Here is a 25736-nt window from a genome sequence, read left to right as displayed (position 1 = left end):
CTCGGCCATTATATCGAACATCGATAAAAATGACCGAGGATCTCCGAATGCAGCAAATGGGGGTATTTTTTTTTTTACGGAAAACCGAACTACCGGAACACTTCAATTTTCGTATGTATACACAAAAGAGTGTGTGAGGAGTTGGGGAATATATGGGGTTCTTACTATACTGTAGTGGAGCGGTCTCCCGTAGTGGAGGGGTGTACATGTGTATATCGTGTGAGCGGTTGATGAGGAGATTTGTGGGTAAGCCGAAGGGGAGGGGGCTGTAAAAGGGATACTACTTTAATACTGAAAAACACTTTAAATTTACATAAACATGCTAATATAATGTTTATGAGCGGAAACTTATGATTATTTTGTGAGATGTGGGCTGTGGCTGTCACGGGAGGTGGTATATCGAGTGTAATGGGTTGGGGAGGGGATGGGAGTGCCGGAAAGGGTGGGAATGCTATAAAAAGGGTCTCAAATACTTCTTTATTTTGTGCGAGGGGGATGGCGAGGGGGATGGGGAGGCTGGGACTCATACTCTACTGTGTAAGGGAGTATGCCATTTGACCAGGTTAAGATACATTTCTAATGAAATTTACAAATGCCTGTATGGTATCTCACCAGAATATGTTCAAAACCTTGTAACTTTTAAGACATGTAATTTTTATTCCTAAGATTATAAGATACGAAAACTGTGTAGATGTTCCATTAGTAAGAACAATTAAATATAGGAAACACTCTTTCCGCTTTAAGACCAGTAAGGTTTGGAACAGCCTCCCAAAGAAAATAAGGTGCTCCTAAAACTACCCAGAATTAAGAAGGTTGATCCGCTGGACAGGTCCCTACTGTAAATTTTCATTGTGCAAATAATACCTTTTTGCCTTAAAAAAAAATTGAGAATTATAAGATGTATCACTGAATATCTTTTATCCTTTGTCTTAACGGAATAGGAATTTTGTTTTCAGTGGGATGGCTTACACCCATTGGACAAGATATGGCATTCAAATACAAGAACAGATTTCAGCGGGACTTTCTGAACAAAATAACAACTTAAATTAAATAACATGGGCTAATATCTATTTATGGTTCTTTCAAATTTAAATAACATCTTTCGAACACATACAACTATGTGTGTTTTCTTTTGGCAAGTATTTTGTTTAGATGTTACGACTTTACTTTTTCAATTACAGTGACTCTCTTATTTAAAATCAATACAAACACATGTATAACAAACACAAATTTTGAGTGATAAACTTTCAACTACTTACTAAATAATGCATTTATTGGCGATATTAATTGCAGATAACAATATTATAACCGTGTATTTAATAGCTGAAAATGATTGGTGAATGCTAAAAGATTTACTGCGATCTACTATCTTCTCATAAGGTATCAATACCGTGTTTTCTGCACATTTCTTTCAAATTAAACTCGATATCCTTCATAAGCACCATTATTTTCGACAGGTTTAGGTTTATATCTTTATTAGAGTCTCGTCCATATACATACTAAAAGTTACATGCAACACATAAAACAAATAATTATATGGCCATTCTATATAGAATTACAGGAGACTATTTGACAAATACACAGAATATATTAATACAAAATAAAATACAGACTTGTTATAAAATATGTGACTGATCCTGACATGTGTTCATCATTTTTTGGTCTATTAAAACAACTGTATTAAATGTGTTAAATCTTATTTGAGAGTAATAGTGCATCTTTAACACTCTTTTACAGTGATAGGTGCAATATCAAAATAACATGATAAATATAAAATCACCTCTAAACAATACTTTCCAAAGATTTTTCTTATCAATTAAGCTAGTTAATTATTAACTTTTTTATCAACTACACATCGATGTACAAAGCTGAAATTCCCTTGTATATTTTGCTACTTACAATTTTCCTTTTTCAATGTATATGAATACCCTTTAAGTTATACTTTTGAAAGAACTAACCATTTTACAATGCTACATGTATATCGGTGTCTTCCTGAAACCCCCACTTTTCAAATTTTGATAAAAGAAAAGTGGGTGTTTCAGGAAGACACCGATATACATGTGGAACCGTGCGCGTGTGGACTGACCGTTCGGCCGGAAAAAAAACTTGTTGATGTTATCACTGTGTTTGATGCTCTAATCCAATTTTACTATTTCAATTTTGTATGCATGAATATAATAACGAACGGTTTTTGTTTATACTTGCTCTAATATGCGTTCATATTAACATATATGCTTTTATTTCCAGGTCACAAGCTCATTGTTATTTTTTTATATGTTATGTATGTCTGTTATTCATGTCGTAAAATAGCTCATTGAGCTAATGTTTCTTGTTAACACATACCCGACTTTAAATAAAGATTCTTGCACCTGTGAGGGAGAGCTGGAGATGCCGAAGGGGCAAGCAATTATATTAACAAGTATGCAACAATAGTATGAAAAACACAATTATGCAATATTTATTTCATTGTTTAATATATAACACTATGCCGAATGCACATGTTACTAGGATTACAAATATTTCATTTATAGTCCGCCTAATTTTAGGCCATAAGGGACCAGTCATCGAGGATCTATAACGCCATATACTTCATATTGCACCTGTTTTAACCGGAACGCTAGTGGGACTCTGCCACCACTGGTCACCGTTCCCCAATAAACAGGAAATTGGCCCCTATTGTGGCACATACTTCGTTTCGCGGACAAATACACGAAAGGAACTAACATCAACTTCCACATGATAAATCTCCATACTAGTATGCGATACCACCGTGACCTACCCCAATTAATTGGTGTATAGTACATAACCTCTGTGTATTGATCTTAATCTTTATTGCCGGCTACCGCCTTACCAGATTTTGGATTTTAATTGTTTCGGTAATTAGCTGTGGCATTTGAGACCTTTTCCAGACCACCTTCTGTCTTTTCTCCATCCCTCCCCCAACCCTTCACACACGCACGACATGTACAAAAAATGTACCCCTCCCATACAATATAGGATGAACCCCAGCCCCACCACACTCACCGCGTCCGAAACACTGTATATGATTATACAAATGAAAATGTTTCCGGTTATTAGCTGTAGCATATATGGAACCTTTTAATAGCCCCTTCCCCTCATTCGGTTTCCTGGTTCCGTTAAAAAAAGAAGTGTATTTCTGTATTTCAGTTTTCTGTTGTGTTTTCGGTAATTCCACCAACCGGCAGCAAATTAATAAAAAATAATACCATTTTTATTTTTATGAATGAGCAATGCATATTTGTATTAAAACGCATACTGATGAATGCACATGTGTGGAAGTTGAAACATCTGTATATACTTATACAAATTCTCAAACCGGAAGCACATGGTATGCTGTTATTGTAAAACGAAACTGAAAGTAGCAACAATGAAGGTGATAACATGCACAGCACCCGTAAACATAGCGGTGGTAAAATACTGTACGTACAGTAGGCATATGACATCGTATAGTATGCATGTATTGTAATAACGACTTTAAACATTGTTTGTGCTGTTCGTTTGTCAGTGATCAGAAATTAATTGTGTGCGTACATTTAAATCAATTACCAGTAACAGTACTGTGCAGAATTATGGAAGGGTGTGTGGTGTATGTGTGTTAAAGTGGTAGAGGGGGAGGGGGGGGGGGGGGGGGGCATATAAACAGCCGCTTCAAAGTATGTGACGGTTTTTGTTTTAGTAACTCTACGCGTCCATATCCCACTTGTTGTTTTCCTAGCCAAGAATGAGCTAAGATTGAGTGGCAAGATAACACTCACCTGCTAGATAGTTCCAAAATGGCAATACTTTGTTGACAGAAGGCAAAGTTCCATAAACGTGCATTATTGTGGCTAGGAAAACTACAGACCTATCTCTGTCATGCCAATAATGAATACTGGCTGAGTACCTAAATTGGAACACTTTCGGCACTTTTTTTTTAAATATTTTGAGTTAGATTTGCACCACAGCTACAAAATTTTCCATCAGCATACTAGGATTCAAGATCCTAGATATTGGTTGATATAAATGGTGTTTTTCAAAATACTTCCAATCTGCATGAAAAGTACTTTATTAACCGCACAGTCAAGGACTGCCATTTTTGTCGCTGGAGAACCTAAATATGGAACAGTTTTAATTTGTTATTTATTTTTGTGTTTCCTTTTAAAATTATCGCTACATGTTTGTTTAAATAAACTCAGGGCTCTCGCGAGGGGGCGACTTGGGCGAAGTGGTCGCCTAAAATTCCCATACTTCGCCCATTTGTATCATCAAAGCGACATTGACTTCGCCGAAAATTTTAGCACATTGTAAATCTGTCAATCAGCGAGTATTTGGCCACTGTCCCATTAGTCAAAACATCGCAATAAGCAATTCATACAAATTGGTAATCTCCTAATCCGATAATTGGGCCGTGTCACCAAAACATCGCCAGTAGACGGAGCTATTGAAAGTTAACCAATCAGAATGTACATTGAGAAGACCCTGATCAAATGATATAAGTTTGTTAAAATGAGATACAAAAGGCGACATAATTATGAAAAATCGTGTCGAGCATTAATGAAGTAAAAAAAAATTTAATATATGTATTGAATAAACAATAGAAGGCATTTAAACATTGTTGCTTTTGAAGCAGACGGTCATAGCCATCTCGGGCCATCGGCAAGTAGGCGCTAAGAAAATCAATAACATGGCGTATCACCAAATATTTGATTGGTTTTAGTGAAATGTTCATGATAAAAATTGATTTGTAAACACATTTTTTTATTTGTTTTTTTGCTTTATGTAGAGTTTACTTACAGTAATTTTCTCCTGTCATAGTTACGATGTCAAAAAAAATCGGCGAGGTTGCCATTTTGTCAGAACAATTTTCCGAGTTAAGTTTTCAACCTCCCATTATGTATTGGTAAATTTTTCATCAAGGACACTGATTTAAATGTCATATGGTTTTTAAATGTTAGCATATTTAAAATTATTTAGTCAGAGACAAGTAAATAACAGCATAGATGAATGTGACATTCGTACCCAATCCCGAACGTACCAAAACAAGATTCGTCCCCCTACTATATTGACAGTTCATTTATAAAGTCATTTTGATTATTTCAAATCCTTAGCTGTCCTTTTTTTCATTTTAGATGCTTTTTTGAGATAAACTATGTGACATTGACAAATACACTTTTTCTGAGCCAAAAATGATACATTATTTTTTGAACATTTTATATTTAGAAAGCCCGAGGGCCATTATCGATATGCCGGGGCTATTATCACTCATTGGCCCCGCGCGGCCATATATTGAACTGTTTAATACACATGTTTTGACTCAAGTATTCAGTAGTCTGTCGATATGGAAAAGCAAATTGAAATAAAATACATGTAGCACACATTTATTTCACGGGAAGTGAAGATAAAAGAAGATAAAAGAACATTTTTCAACCCAAAAACATGTGAAATAAAAACAATATAATAATAACAGTGGATGAATGGAATAAAACATGTATGCAGAATAACTTTGTTCACTCATTCCAGTGCCTACAACTTAAGGAGGCAGTACCAGTTATGCATGCATACTGTATGGTTCCTAATTTCTCAAATTAATGCTGATAGGCCCATTAAAGGTGCAGCCATTAAACAGTGACTGAGTGTCCTTCATAATTTTTGCAGGGTCAGTGTTCCACCTGGGCTTTGTTTAATGGGAAGGTCTAAAACTTGTTCAGCTTCATCATGTGTTGGTTTTCTTACAGGAATCTCTTCATATGTTTGGATGGAGGATAGCGCTTGCTCAATTTCCTGGGATGCTGCTACAAGTTCCTGATTGTCATCATCATCAAATTCCTCCATGTTAGTAACTGGTTCTGGTTCTGGATTTGTCACTGGTTCTTTTCTCTTACACATGTGAAGAATATTGGACATGTTTTGCTGCTTTTCTATATTGTTTGTATGGTAATGATTTAGAGACATCAGATTTTTGTGACCAGTCAGCTGTGCCACCTCAGTGGGGAAACAACCGGCATCCAGCAAATTTGTAATGCATGTTTTTCTTGCAGAGTGATTAACATGCCTAGCCTGAAATCCAGCCTGCTCACTCATAGTTTTGGCCAGTTGTCCCAATTTATTTTTTCCCAGGTTTTGGTTGATGAACCAGAGATCATTTGATTCTGTTCCCTTTCCAAAATTTGGATTCAGGGCTACATAAAACCTTGTTTCTGGGGCGGACATCTGAGCTGGTCTCTTTTCCTTGTAAAGCTGATATAACCTTACAGGGCAGTTTGGGTCTCCTGCAAATAATTTTAAAACACATTTAGAGTACTCAATCACATATTTATTTCTTTTTTACAAAATCAACATTTGAATTCTTATTTTAAATGGATTTTAGTTTAAAAAGTTTTGCTAATAACTGCAATAAATGAACATCATCTGTTAACATTAGAAAAAATAACCTTTTTGTAACAATGCTATTTTTACTTGGTTACCTGGCTGTTCAAAGAGCTTAGGTACATATTGCCTGTGGTCACCAGCAACTCCGTTTCTTGTTTTTGTCGCCCTCTCTGTGAAGGCCAAGTAACTCACACCATCGGAGGTCTGGCTTAATTCCAAGTCCCCCCACAACATGGTCAAGTGCTCCTGTCTTCCTCGCAATCCAAGGTGCATGGTGTTGTTAGGCCAAATGGTATTTGTGAGGGAAATTGGAGAGGCTGTAATTAATTCGAAATTTATACCATTTGAAACAATTACACAGTTAAAATGTGCTTGATTATTATGTTGTATAATGTTCTCTACTGTTTAACAATGTACTGCACTGTAAACTCACTCTAAATGCATATAGATTTATTTTTTTCTACCTTAATATAGTAATGAATGTTTATAAAATATATATTAGGTTAAAGAAATATAAAATAACAGACATAAAATCCATGAATTTCGTCATACAATAATAATTACCCATTATTCATTATTACCACGCAATACATATTATAAAGGTAGGCTTTTTTTAATACCGGGGACCGGCTTATATCGTTCTCTTTATGCTTTAGTTGTCTCCCTTGTCTTTGTTGCTTAGTGATATGTAAACAATCAATTAACTGCCAAACGTACCGGCTCCAAGAAGTTCCTTTTCGTAGAGATGTTGAATCGCTGAGGAAGTGAAGGGATCGGCTCTCTGTTTTTTGTTGCCAAGTCCCTTTTCTTTCAAGTCCACGCATTTCGCTTTTAGCGTGTCCCTTGTGAGTTTGAACTCTTTTTACGCCCATGACATCGCCTTCGTACTCTGCAAAACGAGTTGATTATGATTAAAATAATCAAAAGTCTGTGCATAAAATTATAGGCAACTATAAAATATATAACTATTAAGGTGTTTATATATTAACTTTAGTTGTTTTAGATAATAATAACAAACAGAAATACGCCTACCATTCTCGGACAGGTGTCTCTTTACACTTGACAAGATGCCACGCAGGGTAGATGGCTCGAAGTTGGTTGCAGTGGGGCCATTCGCCTGTGCCGAAAGCTTGGTCTTCTTGACACTGAGCAGGAATCTGGATAGAAGAATATCTAGCTCCTTTGGTGGAATGTCTTTGATCTGGCGGGTCTCGCCGTCATCATTCAGCCAATCGTTCACCTTTTTCATGTCACTCCTAGTTTTTGTTACCGTAGCCTTGTTTTTCTTTGCTTCAATGAATTGCCGGCCTTGTGCCTCAGTGAAATGTTTATTTTGTTCGATGGCAGAATCCAGTTGAAGTAGCCTGTTGGCTAAATTTTCGAGCGTACGTTCACCCATGTCTACTCCGTCAGCCATCTTCAACAACGTGAAATTGCGTCACGTTGCACGTGTGGACAATCGCAGGGTCATTATCGGTCACGTGACTGATAATAGCCCCGGGGCTATTATCAATTTTGATGATTATGGTCCCGCCGCGCCGATAATGACTATTCTGACAACGTTAAAATGTTACTATATATAGTAACATGTGTATTAAAGTTATAGCAATCAATTTTAATGTGAATATAAACTTAGGTGAGTGGTATGGCATAGTTTTTGTATCAGGTGTTACAAAAAGTATCACTTCTCCCTAAAGTCTCCCCACTTCTCCCTAAATTGCCTGAAGGGAGAAGTCACTTCTCCCAAAATTTTCAGCCTAGTGAGAGCCCTGAAACTAATAATTTATTTTATTCCCAGCTTGTCTTTTTGCCATTTTTTTCAGTAAAATTTGATGATTTAAGTAAAAAAATACAGACTGTGCCAGTATGCTGTAATTTTGGCAAGCTAAAGTCATTCCCCCACGTGCCATGTATTGACATTTGAACATGAACAACTTTGAATGATAGCAGCATTTTAAATATTAACCGGAGTATCATGTTATTTGGAACGTGTATTTAAGGCAAGCGTCTATATTGATTAAAATCGTAAATAAACAGATCACGATTGGAAAAACGCTTTTATAACGGGTGTTCCATATTTAGGTACTGTTCCGATTTAGGTACTCAGCCAGTATGCTGTTGAATATTAGAAATAATATAAGAAATCACATAGTGACCTATCTGGGAAGTAATAACTTCAAAATTAAGTGGCAATATGGATAAAAAGATCCTGCGTCACATAACGTTCGAAATATATTGATAAATAGTCAAAAGCCCTATACATATGTAGATGATAAACAAGACATTGGTCATATTAGGTTGGTCATGTTAGATACTAAAATAAGAAAGCAATATTATGCTAAGTCAAAGGGCCCAGCCCAATTCCCAATAGGTGAGAAGTGAGAAGCAACATCGCTGCTGTAAAGGAATCTATGTTTGTGAGAAGCAATTCCATAAAGATGTAGTGTCCACTAATTTCTATTCTGGCCCATAAGTCATTGGCTTTTGAATCAAAGTCTTCTGGTTTTGACACCTTTAATTACTCTATCCATCTCTTGGTATGGAATGACTGTGGAAGTACAGTGTTTCTTTCAACCAATTGTTGCAATGGAAGAATTTGCTATTGTTTTGTTGTCACCCCCATACATATATCTGCTGTTGCCCAAAATAAACAAGTCTCATAAGCAGTGTGTATTTGCTTATATGCTTATGTTTTTGTTAAGGTTGTGTTGAGACCACTATTGATTAACTACCTTTATTAACTCCAGAGTTTCAACAAGTTGGGACCAATATTTCGATATTTGGCCAATTTTTGGCCCCAAATTGGTCTGAAAAGAAACTCTGGAGTTAATAAAGGTAGTTAATCAATAGTGTTTCCTAAGCATTAAGGGAATGGATCGATTGTTTGATTGTCCGCTTATAAAGGGGAACAATGTAGGTTACATCCTGCAAAAGAACATTTATCAAAATGAAAAATCAGGCTTTAATTGGGTTTCTGCATCAACCTTCTGTTTTGATGTTATAGAGTAACTTCTGTCATTTTCAGGGGGCAAGAGAGATGTCAACCGCGTTTTGCCAGCTAATTCATCTGCCAGTGTGACCCTGGATCAGAAACAGGTACAACATAGTTAGTGATGTACATATACAAATGTTCACAATAGAAATGCAAAATTCCTATAAATAGTAAAATCTGAGTGCAAAACGGGTATTTTTCCATTAAATAGTAACAGTGCCTTTCATAAACATGTAGCTTTGACCCTAAATGGGTAGGGAACAGTTGCTATATATATTCATTCATTATTGTCATAATGGGTAGGAAATTGATGCCCTACAGTGCCAAGTCTTCACGGTATGAGGCTGAAACACCCCTTTTTAGTACGTAGTACTAGTATTCAGAGACTCTTGAAGAAGTAGTATTCTGGACTCGAGATGTTGGTTCGTGGATAAGCAAAAAATGAAAAATGGAGTTCCTGGCATTATTTGGTATGCATACCTGGATATGGGTGGAAAAGGATGGTGTGTTTTGTACACAAGGGGTGGGGGGATTACACCCTCCAATATGCAGGGGTTTCATTTGTTTAATAAGTAGTAAGGTAATTTCTGAAAGTAGACAGGCATGTTGGTGATATCCCAAATCAGGTTTCAAAGGAGAAGCCAAAAAGTAATGGGTCATTTTGAAACCTTTTCAGTTTGATTTTGGTCCTGAGGACAGATCCATGCCTATCCATATGATAGCAGTATAGAGTGGTACATTTTGACATTTTGGAGCTAATTTTTAGATAGGAGTAAAAAGGCAAAAACATGAACAAGTGGTTGCCTGGCATAATTTTGTTATACATGTATTTGTATTGGTGTGGAAAACAAAGGTGACAGCATATAAGAGTGGTTATTTGATGGCAAATTTCAAGATAGGAGTAAGTAGCAATGATAGAATTAGTTTGACTGGTCACTGTTAAGAATGGATATTAATTTTTTAATTTTTTAACCGAACAACTTCATTACATGTCAGGTGAGGAATAAATAGATAAGTCTAGATGCATTTTGTTTAATGTACATTGTATTTGTTCACTTTCTAAATGTACTTTATATTAAATGCGGAAAAAGTTCAATGAACATGTACAGTCAAACCCCGTTGTCTTGAACTCCTCATTGGCTCAAACTGGATTTAAAGGACCGCTTTTTTTATACTAAGGCGTAGCATTTCCACTTGCCTCCAAATTTCTGAGGCTCTTCGCTAGTCCCTTGGAGTTTGAGCCAATGGGTTTCAGCTTAGAGTAAAGACAATCGTTGTTACTTACTTACAATTTGAGCAATGTCATAACTTCATAAAATTTCTGATAAGGGCGAAGACAACTGTTATTACCTACATACAATTTCAGCTTAGAGCAAAAACAACTGTCTTATCTTACATGCAATTTCAACTTAGAACAAAGACAGCTGTCATTACTTATGTACACATTCAGCCCAGAGCAAAGACAAATGTCATTACAAACATACAATTTCAGCTAGATCAGAGCAAATACAATTGTCATCACTTTCATACAATTTCAGATAAGAACAAAGACATCTGTCATCCCTTACATACAATATCAGCTAAGAGCAAAGACAACTGTCAATACTAACATAAAATTTCAGTTTAGAGCAAGGACAACAGTTACTGTCATTACTTGCATAATATTTTAGCTTAGAGCAAGGATAACTGTCATTACTTACATATAATTGACTTCAGCTTAGAGCAAAGACAACTGTAATTTCTTACATGCAATTTCAGCTTAGAGCAAAGACAACTGCAATTTCTTACATGCAATTTCAGCTTAAAGCAAAGACAACTGCAATTTCTTACATGCAATTTCAGCTTAGAGCAAAGACAACTGTGGCAGCGAGTGCAGACTTTGAAGAGAACAGAATTTGGCTGAATGGCAGGTATGGGACAGTTATGTTTATAGTCAAGAAAGAAAAAATAAAAACAGACATGCATTGGCATTGGAACTGTAGCACTGTTGTTTTCCTCGTTCAAAACGAAGTAGTAAAAATTATAGATGGCAGCTTCGACCAGAGGAGCTATTATTTTTTTCTCAATCTCTTTTTATTGAGATAATTATCTATATAATATTTTAATTACATTGCAATATAATATTATTCATATTTCAAAATATTTCTTTTTACTATTCCTCAGCTGATGCTGTAACTTTAAGTAAATTACCTGAATAAAATAAGACGGGATTATCATTGAGAAGGATGGAAATGTTTGTTTATACATCTTAACTGTCCATCGGCTAGTTTTAATAAAAATCTTAGTAGATTTAAGTGGTAATTTGAAATCATCTTGGTGTCATATTTTTATTATTTTGTTTCATATTTGTGTGAGCTGAACATTTGTGTTCATACAAAGATGAGGAAATAAAAAAAACACAACATAGTGCACTTTGCAATGTTTGTACAGATTGAAGATTATTGAAGTTACAATTAAGATCCTTGAATGAGACAGGACTCAATGTCAGTATTCATAAATTATCTAAGTTAAAGATAAGAAGCTTATGGACCCTGTTCTTACATCTGTCTCCTTCCTAATTAAAGTACATGTATCCCACTGGTCTTTAAGATAAAATAACTTTCTGGAAGATATATATTTTCATTGACTTTATTGAAAATAGGAAATACTATTTTTTTATGAATACCAATGCAAATATGTGATTTTTTATTTTAATTTTAAGTTTTTGGCCAGTTTGGGTAAAGTGATACTCATATTTAAAATCAATACATACACATGTATTACAAACATAAATTTGGAGTGATAAACTTTATTCTACATACCGGTACTAAATAATGCATTTATGGAAAATATTTATTATTGATAACAAGATTGAAATTACAAAATTGTAACCATGTATTTCATGGCTGAAAACGCACAAATTTTAAATGACTGGTGAGTCCTAAAAGATTTACAGTGATCAACTATCCTCTAAAAAGGTAGAAATACCTAAAAGGTAAATTCTGCACCTTTCTTTAAAATTAAACACAGTATCCTTTATAAGAACCATTGTTTTGATATTTGTTCATCATTTTCGGTAAATTAAAACAGTTATATTAATTGTGGCACATCTTATTTGGGAGTACGGGTAAGAGTGAATCTTTAAACATTCTGAAACTATATATTTCAGGGAAGAGACCATTGAAACACCTAGAATACAAAACTTGCTGAAGGAAAGTAGGTGTAATTCACTATGTTTTACATCATCACCACACATCTTGAATACATGCTACCAATAGGTCTTTCCCCAAATATTGCCTGTTGCTGTATAGAACACAGTGAAGTTTAGCCTGGATATTACAGTAAATTCCAGTTCATGGTTCAGAGCAATGAAATCATGAATCATTATATTCTTTCTGGAAATGGATATTTTTAAGCAAATTTGGATGTGAGTCACCAAGCCAAGTTATCATAACTTTCTTGACAATCGTTGTAAAATATATATTGTCCCTGCATCGGTAAACAATTGCTTGTGAATTGTGATACATTCTAAAGTTTTGATTATATCCCTATCAAACTTAAACAGTAGTGTGATAATCATGAGAGCTTGGTTCTTTTTTTTAAACCAGCCAGATCCACCCGTGCATGACTGGATTATGGCCCTTGAAATACTGCAACTCAGCAGAAGTATTTTCTAAGAGAGACAATTTTGTACAGTGTTGTGTATTATTGTAGTAGTTATATCCCTTCGTCCTTTGTTAACCATATGGTTCACTGATTGCTTCCCTTTAAATATGAGTTCAGTATATTTCTTTAAAAGTCAGTAAAGCATAGGCCCTTGTGGGTCTCTTGTTAAGTTTAATTTAAAAAACAAACAAAAAAAACAACATATTTATTACACTTTGTTGTACTTTAATGATTAGAAAGGCCAATATATATGATATATTTTTAACCTCAATTTTCCAGTTAAACAAAGGGCCAAAGAGACCGTAAGTTGTGATGACTCGCTATTGTCATGGAATGTGCGAATTTGCTCCGAGAACAACTTCCCAACAGCGGCGGGGCTGGCCTCGTCTGCAGCTGGATATGCTTGTCTAGGTTAAAAAGTGATTCTTTGCTCTTAACTTATTGTGTTGTTTATCATGTTCCTTGTGTGTTAAAAATATCCTTCCAAGACTTGATACTTTCAACATACAAACATGTTGGTATTAAAAGGCAGGCTTTCAAGTGGCCAATAACAAACATGTAGGGATGAAAGGAGGAAGATTTTTTAGGGTGAAATAGAGATATTAAGAGCAAAAGGTAGGGATAGTAGGGCTCTTTACTTACCTTACCTGAAAAGGGTATAAAATCTGGTGCCTCACATTGCAATTAATGGTGGTCACCCTTGTTACAGGTTAGTCTAACCAACGTGTCTATCACCTCGCTGTGCCATAGCTAGTGGTCCTTAGTATTTTTCTCTTGTTATCGGGGAAACTGTCAGGGATTTCAATTCTGTATTAATCCAATCGAGATATTCTATTTTTATTTTTCAGCGTACTCTCTTTCGCAGCTGTATAATGTTTCCGGGGACATCTCCGACATTGCCAGGTATAAATATTATGCAATACTTTAATGCATGGTGCTGTGCTTTGTTAAAAAGAAAGATTTGTAAATGAATAATAAATAATCTATGAATAATCCCTGAAAAAAATCTTAAATCCAATAACAGATGAAGCTGAGCAGATTTCAGAGATCAAAGAAAAAGCCACTAAAAAGGCCGCAGAATGTTTGAATAACTGTCCTGTGAAGATTATTTCAAGTACTGATTCATTTCTCATAGGCAAGGGTCTGGCAGCGCCTGCAGAAGTATATATGGAGGGTTCGTTGTATGGGACAAAGGAGAATTGGCAGATGGGAAAGACTCTATCGCCCGACAGATTGCCCCACATACACATTGGCCAGAACTCAGGGTTCTCATACTAGTAGTAGGTTTTGGTACCATTGACATTACACTTAAAGATTTGCTTGTGTTTTTTTTTCCTTATTTAAAGTCCATGTACCGTTCCCCAGTTATATAACATCTTTTCTTTAGAAAAAGTAGTTTTTTTAGTAGTAAATGATATACAGCCGAATCCCATTGGCTGGATATCACTTGGCTCGATTTCCTAGTTGTCTCGAACTTGATGTAAAGTTCCAATTTTTTTACTCCATGTAAGCTTGATATTTGCGAGTTTCTAGGTATTTTGGCCGGTCTGAGGGATATCGAACCAACAGATTTCAATCGTATTCAATTGAGAGTTTATATCTGACTTTTATGACCTGTGTATTTTTCTGTTCATTAAGGATTGTTTAGCATGTAACTACAGTGTGTGTATACCACATGATAAATTGCTTCATAAATGCTAAAATAAATGCATACCATAATAGCGCAGTCTATGCTCATACAGAGCCCCATCTTTGTTCTTTAACCTGAGTTTGATTGAGAGTCTAATTTCTTAAAACACTTTGACAAACCTTTTCACATTTAACCGCTGCCTGATGGAGCATTGTCAAAACATTAGTTTGGAAACAGGTTTGTGGAAGTGTTTGAGTAAACTAATCACCTTATCAAACTCTGGAAATAAAACGAAGGCGGGGCTCTATAAGTGGCATAGACTGCCCTTTATTTCGTTTAAAATGGTGAAGAAAAAGAAAAGTTTCCTTGGTTTTAAATCGTAACTTTAAGCAAAAAATTGCCTTCCGGCATAGCATACATACATGACGTAATTTATCACGTGGTATTTCACACACTGAACTATTAGTATCAGAATTACATTTTCAAGGGTTTTAAAAACAAACAGAATCCACCTGAAAAAACATTTTCTTCTGCATTATCATGGACATTGAAGTTTATACACCAAGACAATATACAAATAGCTATCTGTCTGACAACTTGCAAGTCCCAGTTGAGGTTATTTGTCATTTCCTGTGACATCTCTTGTATAAGATGGTAATGCCTTCTGTTGCAGGTGAGTGATCAGAAGAAGCAGACAGGAAGCACTGCAGGTATGCAGGTTACCATGGAAACCAGTTCCTTGATGGCAGCGAGGCTGGGTGTAATTGATCAACGCATAGAAAAAATTACCGCAGCTATATTGAAGAAGGATTTCCACACATTTGCTGAACTGACTATGATAGTAAGTATTATTACCTGATTCATTATATAAACACAAGTCTGTTGTATTTTGCTGTTTCACATGAAAGCTACCAACTTCAACTATTCCCCAGTCAATAGTTTGAACTGTTGCCCTAGGAATTTTCAAATTTTGTTTTTAGACGGCATCTCATTAATATTTAATGTTTCTAACACATTGTTAAAATCAAATTTCAATCAGGTGATAAAGCCTTTATTTCCTTTTTTGTTTGCATAATTTTTTGATCGAGTATTAAACCAGTTATTTCATGGTTATTTGAGTAACAGTCAAAACTGTTGTCCCTTGCTGTCAGGGATGACATTTGGAACTATTCAGACATCATCCTCTCTACCTTGGGACAATAGTTTTGACTGTTACCCACATAACCTTGAAAAACCTGTGTACTGGTTACTCCATCTTACTCAATTTTCTAGCATGCTGGCTTTTTACTAGGTATACCATGATATGGATTAAAAGTTGAGTTCTTGTCATACCCATTGATGTCAAGTGCAAGTGTATAGCAAAACCTTTAACCTTAGGCCAATGTAGATTAATTGCTAGATTTTCATCCAATTTTTTGTTAAATTGGACGGGGGTGACATTTTATTTACCTTAGATGACTGTTTCAACATTGAGTATGTGTTCGTGCTCTTTCTTTATATGTATAAGGGGCCATATACATGTGTTTCTAGACAAACCACAAACATGATCATAGCTTTTCAGCATTTTAGCATGTGAATGCCATAACTAGAAACAATATGCACATGTACATCAAGGCCAATTATTCTGAATTAATAATTATCAAGTTATGCCCCTCTTTCAACATTTCATCCCCAATTCAGTGATTTTATCAAAAAAAATGGGCAAATACTTGTCCCTGAAAAGCCTTGAAAAAAGGCCTGCTGACTAACAATGTAATTCTTGTTGCAGTTATTTTTTTGGAGTTAACTTATTTTTGCATACTTGATTTCTGGACCTATTGCTTAGTATATTCTATTGTTGACAGATGAATTTACTTGTAAATCTTGACTTTTCGGAACTATTACAGGAAAGTAATCAGCTCCATGCAGTGTGCCTGGACTCCTACCCTCCCATATCTTACATGACAGATGTATCCCGCCTCATTGTGAATCTCGTACATGCTTACAACACTTATCATGGACAAAATAAGGTAGGAACTATTTTCTGCTCAGGTAATTTATTGGTTTCTTTAGAAGGGTACAAAGACAGAATTTTCAGTTTCAAGAAACTATAACTTACTACGCCATATATATTCACACTTTATTATGATGTGGCAGACAAGAAAAGGGAAAAGGTAACTTACTGTTTTCAGGTTGCCTACACATTTGATGCTGGCCCAAATGCCTGTCTGTACCTTCTTGAAGAGCATGTTCCCATGGTTACCTCCCTTGTGCAACATTTCTTCCCTCCAATCCAGGGGAATAAAGAGTTTCTCACAGGTTTGCCAGTAAAGAAGGCTAAACTTAATCAGGTGCTGTTTTAAATTCTTAACATTCTAAAATGTATAATTATAAATGCTAAAATCTTAACAAGTTAAGTGTAATTTATCTATCATTAATACACATGTTACTATATATAGTAACATTTTAACGTTGTCAGAATAGTCATTATCGGCGCGGCGGGACCATAATCATCAAAATTGATAATAGCCCCGGGGCTATTATCAGTCACGTGACCGATAATGACCCTGCGATTGTCCGCACGTGCAACGTGACGCAATTTCACGTTGTTGAAGATGGCTGACAGAGTAGACATGGGTGAACATACGCTCGAAAATTTAGCCAACAGGCTACTTCAGCTGGATTCTGCCATCGAAAAAAATAAACATTTCACTGAGCCACAAGCCCGGAAATTCATTGAAGCAAAGAAAAACAAGGCTACAGTAACAAAAACAAGGAGTGACATGAAAAAGGTGAACGATTGGCTGAATGATGACGGCGAGACCCGCCAGATCAAAGACATTCCACCAAAGGAGCTAGATATTCTTCTATCCAGATTCCTGCTCAGTGTCAAGAAGACCAAGCTTTCGGCAGAGGCGAATGGCCCCGCTGCAACCAACTTCGAGCCATCTACCCTGCGTGGCATCTTGTCAAGTGTAAAGAGACACCTGTCCGAGAATGGTAGGCGTATTTTTGTTTGTTATTATTATCTAAAACAACTAAAGTTAATATATAAACACCTTAATAGTTATATATAGTTGCCTATAATTTTATGCACAGACTTTTGATTATTTTAATCATAATCAACTCGTTTTGCAGAGTACGAAGGCGATGTCATGGGCGTAAAAAGAGTTCAAACTCACAAGGGACACGCTAAAAGCGAAATGCGTGGACTTGAAAGAAAAGGGACTTGGCAACAAAAAACAGAGAGCCGATCCCTTCACTTCCTCAGCGATTCAACAACTCTACGAAAAGGAACTTCTTGGAGCCGGTACGTTTGGCAGTTAATTGATTGTTTACATATCACTAAGCAACAAAGACAAGGGAGACAACTAAAGCATAAAGAGAACGATATAAGCCGGTCCCCGGTATTCAAAAAAGCCTACCTTTATAATATGTATTGCGTGGTAATAATGAATAATGGGTAATTATTATTGTATGACGAAATTCATGTCTGTTATTTTATATTTCTTTAACCTAATATATATTTTATAAACATTCATTACTATATTAAGGTAGAAAAAAATAAATCTATATGCATTTAGAGTGAGTTTACAGTGCAGTACATTGTTAAACAGTAGAGAACATTATACAACATAATAATCAAGCACATTTTAACTGTGTAATTGTTTCAAATGGTATAAATTTCGAATTAATTACAGCCTCTCCAATTTCCCTCACAAATACCATTTGGCTTAACAACACCATGCACCTTGGATTGCGAGGAAGACAGGAGCACTTGACCATGTTGTGGGGGGACTTGGAATTAAGCCAGACCTCCGATGGTGTGAGTTACTTGGCCTTCACGGAGAGGGCGACAAAAACAAGAAACGGAGTTGCTGGTGACCACAGGCAATATGTACCTAAGCTCTTTGAACAGCCAGGTAACCAAGTAAAAATAGCATTGTTATAAAAAGGTTATTTTTTCTATTGTTAACAGATGATGTTCATTTATTGCAGTTATTAGCAAAACTTTTTAAACTAAAATCCATTTAAAATAAGAGTTCAAATGTTGATTTTGTAAAAAAGAAATAAATATGTGATTGAGTACTCTAAATGTGTTTTAAAATTATTTGCAGGAGACCCAAACTGCCCTGTAAGGTTATATCAGCTTTACAAGGAAAAGAGACCACCTCAGATGTCCGCCCCAGAAACAAGGTTTTATGTAGCCCTGAATCCAAATTTTGGAAAGGGAACAGAATCAAATGATCTCTGGTTCATCAACCAAAACCTGGGAAAAAATAAATTGGGACAACTGGCCAAAACCATGAGTGAGCAGGCTGGATTTCAGGCTAGGCATGTTAATCACTCTGCAAGAAAAACATGCATTACAAATTTGCTGGATGCCGGTTGTTTCCCCACTGAGGTGGCACAGCTGACTGGTCACAAAAATCTGATGTCTCTAAATCATTACCATACAAACAATATAGAAAAGCAGCAAAACATGTCCAATATTCTTCACATGTGTAAGAGAAAAGAACCAGTGACAAATCCAGAACCAGAACCAGTTACTAGCATGGAGGAATTTGATGATGATGACAATCAGGAACTTGTAGCAGCATCCCAGGAAATTGAGCAAGCGCTATCCTCCATCCAAACATATGAAGAGATTCCTGTAAGAAAACCAACACATGATGAAGCTGAACAAGTTTTAGACCTTCCCATTAAACAAAGCCCAGGTGGAACACTGACCCTGCAAAAAATTATGAAGGACACTCAGTCACTGTTTAATGGCTGCACCTTTAATGGGCCTATCAGCATTAATTTGAGAAATTAGGAACCATACAGTATGCATGCATAACTGGTACTGCCTCCTTAAGTTGTAGGCACTGGAATGAGTGAACAAAGTTATTCTGCATACATGTTTTATTCCATTCATCCACTGTTATTATTATATTGTTTTTATTTCACATGTTTTTGGGTTGAAAAATGTTCTTTTATCTTCACTTCCTGTGAAATAAATGTGTGCTACATGTATTTTATTTCAATTTGCTTTTCCAGTATCGGCATATCGACAGACTACTGAATACTTGAGTCAAAACATGTGTATTAAACAGTTCAATATATGGCCGCGCGGGGCCAATGAGTGATAATAGCCCCGGCATATCGATAATGGCACTCGGGCCATTATCAACATGCCGGGGCTATTATCACTCATTGGCCCCGCGCGGCCATATATTAATCTCTAAATAAAATTTATAATTCATTGACAATTAAATTTAAAATTTCTTCTTTTATGAGCAGCTTTAAACAATCACTTTACCTATCCTGCCCACAGGGGCCATAACATTTATAATTCACACACAAACAGGGCTAGGACCTACCATAATAATTCATGTAGTAGTGATCAATGTAAAATTTCTTGTTCTAGGAGCTGCTTTCAACCATCGCTGTACCCATCCAGCCCACAGGGGCCATAAAGTTCATTATACACACACAACCTGGGCCAGGACCTACCTTGTGTAGTAATAAGGACTCTCTCCTTGATAACGCTGGCATGCCTAAGGCTGTAGTGATAGAAACAATTGATGAACCATCTACAAAGGTTGGGGACAAAGATAATCAAACATTGAAGAATGGAGTTTCCCTTGCTAGAACAAAGGTCAAGGGAAAGGGAAAAACCCTCAAGGTGTTGAAATCTGAAAAAAGTGTCAAGGCAACAAAGAAAGAAATCAATTTGAAAACAAAACATGAACGTAAAGATAAGTTGAGATCAGGGCAGAACAGGGTATCAAAGTTGGGAAAGAGAAGAGGAGAGCATCAAGGTAGACAAGCACAGGTCAAAAGGCAGAAAACGTCTCAGAAATAAACCAGATTGTACATGTTTTACTGTACAGTACATTTTTTACCATATAAATGCACTGCCAATTCAACTTTTACTTTGTATTTTTTCTGAGAATATGCATTTCGATAATCTTATGTTTTTAATATATATATTTTCATTATTTCACTAAGACATGTGTTTATATTAAATGAAATTCAATAAAGAAAAAAGAGTGGTGACACTTTCTTTACAATGAACATTTCATATTCAACCTGTGAACTGTTAACACAACACTTTCCCATTGTTGTTATTTTCAGTCAAACATTAAAATCAGGTTGCAGAAAGAATGACAGAATAAATGAATATAAGAATCAATGGAAGAATAAGTAAATATTGCAATAGCATATATACCATTTGATTATCATCCACTTAAATGTTTCGGTGGAAAGATATTTATTTGACTTTGACTGTCCTTAAATCTGGAGCGGTTTCTTTTTAAATAAATGTGTACAACTAGGGTGATCTGGTGCACTCGTAAGTTTCATCTGTATCGGATCAGTTATGCAAGAGTTATTGCCCTTAGTTAATGAAAATTCTCTAATTTGTGCACCCAAAGCCATCCCTATGTAACTTATGGATAGATCATTAATGAAAACTTTCGCAAGTGTGTATATCCACAGTGCGCTGGTACACTTGAAAGGTTCATCTGGTTCGGGTCAGTAACAAGAGTTATTGGTCTTGAATGAATGAAAAACGCTAAATTTGGGCAGTTCGGAGCTGTAATCACTTAAAAGACTTTAGTGAATCTTACTTGATGTGAGTAATACTATATAAGTGAGTATAACACCATAGTGTGTTGTGCATGTGTAATAATAATTGTGATAAGGACAGTAACAGGAGTAATTCCATCCATAGCCATTTCTATGTAGCTAATTGACATTTATAATTATCAATGAAACTTATGGCAAGTGTAAATAACCATAGTGCGCTGCTGTACTGAAAGTATTTAACACGATGGCATCATTAACACAAGAGTTATTGTCCTTTACTTAATGAAAAAAACACAATTAAATATGACGATCTAGTGCCCTGCAGTGTAAGTAATTCACATAAATAAATGAAACTTATGTCAAGTGTGTATAACCACTGTTTGTGATACTTGACAGGAATTACTGTAAATGTGTGTGATGTGAATGTATATCTATACCGGGTAGTTTGGTAGTGTACATGCAAGATTGTGTTGATCTGGTCATAATCCGGTCAGTATAACTAGAGGAATTGCCCGTACTCATACACAACATTTTATGCTCAATTGTCATCAAAAATTTGGTCCTAGATAATGATTCATCTGGAGAAGATATTAAATGTCGACTTTGCTTATTATATCAAGGAGTGATGGCCTAGCTATACATGGTAAATTATTTTTCGTGATGTGTACAAAGTTTCGTATGAATATCTTGAATAGTTATTGAGTTCTGGCCAAGATAAGTTTTGCATCACATGTAAACTATCAGGGGGCATAACTTTCCAATGACTAAATTCAGAGTTGGGCACTACTACACATGGGTACTAAGTTTACAATGTAAAATATACATATCTTGAACAGATATTGAGTTTTGGTCGAGTCGAGAGTTTAAACATCACTTTCAAACTATCAGAGGACATAACTCGATGAAGATAAAAGCCAGGTTTTAATTAAAAGGATTTAAATAATGGCCAAAGTTGCAAGTTTTACATGCAGATGAAGACGTTTTGTTATAAAAACAGACAAGCAATAGACCTGGTCATTGTGACCATAACCACGGCACCACTTAATACAGCTGGTCGTTGTGACCATAACCACAGCACCAATTAATAGACCTGGTAATTGTAACCATAATCATGCCACCACTTAATAGACCTGGTCATTGTGACCATAACCACAGCACCAATTAATAGACCTGGTCATTGCGATCATAACCAGGGCAAAAATTAATAGACCTGGTCATTGTGACCATAACCACGGCACCAATTAATAGACCTGGTAATTGTGACCATAATCACGCCACCAATTAATAGACCTGGTAAATGTGACCATAACCACGCCACCAACTGATAGACCTGGTAATTGTGACCACAACCATGCCACCAATTAATAGACCTGGTCATTGTGACCAGGCACCAATTAATAGACCTGGTCATTGTGACCATAACCAAGGCACCACTTAATAGACATAATCATTGTGACCATAACCACAGCACAAATTAATAGACCTGGTAATTGTGACCATAATAATGCCACCAATTAATAGACCTGGTAATTGTGACCATAACCAAGCCACCAATTGAAAGACCTGGTAATTGTGACCATAACCACGCCACCAATTGATAGACCTGGTAATTGCGACCATAACCACGCCACCAATTAATAGACCTGGTCATTGTGACCAGGCACCAATTAATAGACCTGGTCATTGTGACCATAACCAAGGCACCACTTAATAGACATAATCATTTTGACCATAACCACAGCACCAATTAATAGACCTGGTAATTGTGACCATAATCACGCCACCAATTAATAGACCTGGTAATTGTGACCATAACCATGCCACCAATTGATAGACCTGGTAATTGTGACCATAACCACGCCACCAATTAATAGACCTGGTCATTGTGACCAGGCACCACTTAATAGACCTGGTCATTGTGACCATAACCAAGGCACCACTTAATAGACCTGATCATTGTGACCATAACCACAGCACCACTTAATTGACATGGTCAATGTGACCATAACCACGGCACCACTTAATAGACCTGATCATTGTGACCATAACCAAGGCACCACTTAATTGACGTGGTCAATGTGACCATAACCACGGCACCACTTAATAGACCTGATCATTGTGACCATAACCAAGGCACCACTTAATAGACCTGGTAATTGTGACCATAACTACGGCACCACTTAATATACCTTGTCATTGTGACCATAACCACGCCACCACATAATAGACCCGGTCATTGTGACCATAACCACAGCACCAATTAATAGACCTGGTCATTGTGACCATAACTACGGCACCACTTAATAGACCTGGTCATTGTGACCATAACCACAGCACCAATTAATAGACCTGGTCATTGTGACCATAACCACAACACCAATTCATAGACCTGGTCATTGTGACCATAACCACGGCACCACTTAATATACCTGGTCATTGTGACCATAACCACGCCACCAATTAATAGACCTGGTCATTGTGACCATAACCACTGCACCACTTAATAGACCTGGTCATTGTGACAATAACCACGGCATCAATTAATAGACCTGATCATTGTAACCATAACCACGACACCACTTAATTGACGTGGTCAATGTGACCATAACCACAGCACCACTTAATAGACCTGATCATTGTGACCTTAACTACGGCCCCACTTAATAGACCTGGTCATCGTGAGCATAACCACAGCACCACTTTATAGACCTGATCAATGTGACCATAACCACAACACCACTTAATTGATGTGGGCAATGTGACCATAACCACAGCACCACTTAATAGACCTGGTCATTGTGACCTTAACCACGGCACCACCTAATAGACCTGGTCATTGTGACCATAACCACAACACAAATTAATAGACCTGGTCATTGTGACCATAGCCAACACTTAAAACCTGGTAAGTGGACCATAACCACGGCACCACTTAATAAACCTGGTCATTGTAACCATAACCACAGCACCACATAATAGACCTGGTCATTGTGACAATAACTACAGCACCACTTAATAGACCTGGTCATTGTGACCATAATTATGGCACCATTTAATAGACCTGGTCATTGTGAGCATAATTACAACACCATTTAATAGACCTGGTCATTGTGACCATAACCACCCCACCAATTAATAGACCTGGTCATTGTGACCATAACCACAACACCATTTAATAGACCTGGTCATTGTGACCATAACCACAACACCACTTAATAGACCTGGTCATTGTGACCATAACCACGCCACCAATTAATAGACCTGGTAATTGTGACCATAACCACGCCACAAATTGATAGACCTGGTAATTGTGACCATAACCACGCCACCAATTAATAGACCTGGTTTGTGACCATAACCACAGCACCACTTAATAGACCTGATCATTGTGACCATAACCACAGCACCACTTAATAGACCTGATCATTGTGACCATAACCACAGCACCACTTAATAGACCTGGTCATTGTGACCATAACCACGGCACCACTTAATAGACCTGGTCATTGTGACCATAACCACGACACCACTTAATAGACCTGGTCATTGTGACCATAACCACGGCACCACTTAATAGACCTGGTCATTGTGCCATAACCACAACACCAATTAATATCATGCTTGGATAATATGTTAGTTATTGTTTGCACAAGAAGCAAACAAAATGTAACTAGAAATGTGTCCATAGGACACGGATGCCCCCACTTCGATTTTTTGTCACAGAAAATAAGCCATAATGATTATTCAGGATAATCTGCACAAGGGCAAATCCTTTTCAAAAATTAGATCGGATAAGATATTTTTTAAGTATTGTTGGGAAATAAAGGGCCCTAACTCCTAAATGATTAAAGCGATTTCCATGGCTATCGAACTTGATCAAGGTATTATGGTCACAAACATGTGTTAAAAGTTTGGTGAGGATTGGACAAACAGTTTTCAAGAATTAGATCGGAAACAATCTTCGGGACGTATTTTTCAAGTCTTTTTTTGCAAATAAAGGGCCGTAACTCCTAAATGATAAAAGCGATTTCCATGGCTATCGAACTTGATCAAGATATTATGGTCACAATCATGTATGTAAAGTTTGGTGAGGATTGGACACATACTTTTCAAGAATTAGATTGGAAACATATATTTTTGAAGTATTTTTGGCAAAAAAGGGCCGTAACTCCTAAATGACTAAAGCGATTTCCATGACTATCGAATTTGATCAAGATATTATGGTCACAAACATGTGTTTAAAGTTTGGTGAGGATTTGACAAACGGTTTTCAAGAATTAGATCGGAAACAATCTTCGGGACGTACGTACGTACAGACAGACAGACGTACGTACGGACAAGGGCAACCCTATATGCCGCCACTTTGTGGGGGCATAAAAAGTACAAAGGAACACTGGGGTATTCCATCTGATGATCAAGCTTAGCCTAGACATTGTGACTATAATTTATCTTATGGTTGTACAATAAATATGTACCCGGTAATTGTCTGTTCAAGATACGGTACTGCTGTGGAAACACACCTCATACATTAAAACCAATAACGAAAGC

At 36.5% G+C, this 25736-nt stretch overlaps 2 protein-coding genes across 5 annotated transcripts; both read left to right on the top strand.

Moving 5' to 3' along the window:
- Positions 1 to 3220: 3220 nt before the first annotated feature.
- On the top strand, positions 3221 to 20959 carry LOC128242439 (diphosphomevalonate decarboxylase-like). 2 transcript variants are annotated; one of them, XM_052959592.1, is made up of 11 exons: positions 3221 to 3349; positions 9395 to 9465; positions 11204 to 11271; positions 12510 to 12556; positions 13286 to 13417; positions 13855 to 13909; positions 14142 to 14286; positions 15310 to 15477; positions 16523 to 16645; positions 16808 to 16966; positions 20026 to 20959. In XM_052959592.1, exons 1-11 carry the CDS (start codon positions 3241 to 3243, stop codon positions 20461 to 20463), a joined length of 1515 nt encoding a protein of 504 aa, XP_052815552.1. In that variant the 5' UTR covers positions 3221 to 3240; the 3' UTR covers positions 20464 to 20959. The 2 variants fall into 2 exon arrangements, with proteins under 2 accessions (XP_052815552.1, XP_052815553.1); XM_052959593.1 differs by having other exon boundaries at positions 3285 to 3440; positions 20026 to 20957.
- Positions 16992 to 19681, top strand: LOC128242440 (uncharacterized). 3 transcript variants are annotated; one of them, XM_052959595.1, is made up of 4 exons: positions 16992 to 17615; positions 17754 to 17925; positions 18317 to 18538; positions 18734 to 19681. In XM_052959595.1, the coding sequence occupies exons 3-4, from the start codon at positions 18361 to 18363 to the stop codon at positions 19429 to 19431; spliced, it is 876 nt and encodes a 291-aa protein (XP_052815555.1). In that variant the 5' UTR covers positions 16992 to 17615; positions 17754 to 17925; positions 18317 to 18360; the 3' UTR covers positions 19432 to 19681. The 3 variants fall into 2 exon arrangements, with proteins under 3 accessions (XP_052815555.1, XP_052815556.1, XP_052815554.1); XM_052959594.1 differs by having other exon boundaries at positions 16992 to 17925.
- Positions 20960 to 25736: the final 4777 nt, after the last annotated feature.

The sequence above is a fragment of the Mya arenaria genome, chromosome 8 (assembly GCF_026914265.1).
Source record: "Mya arenaria isolate MELC-2E11 chromosome 8, ASM2691426v1".
Lineage (NCBI taxonomy): Eukaryota > Metazoa > Mollusca > Bivalvia > Myida > Myidae > Mya > Mya arenaria.
The sequence above is the reverse complement of the archived record's forward strand: the minus strand, read 5'-3'. Positions and strand labels throughout refer to the sequence as shown.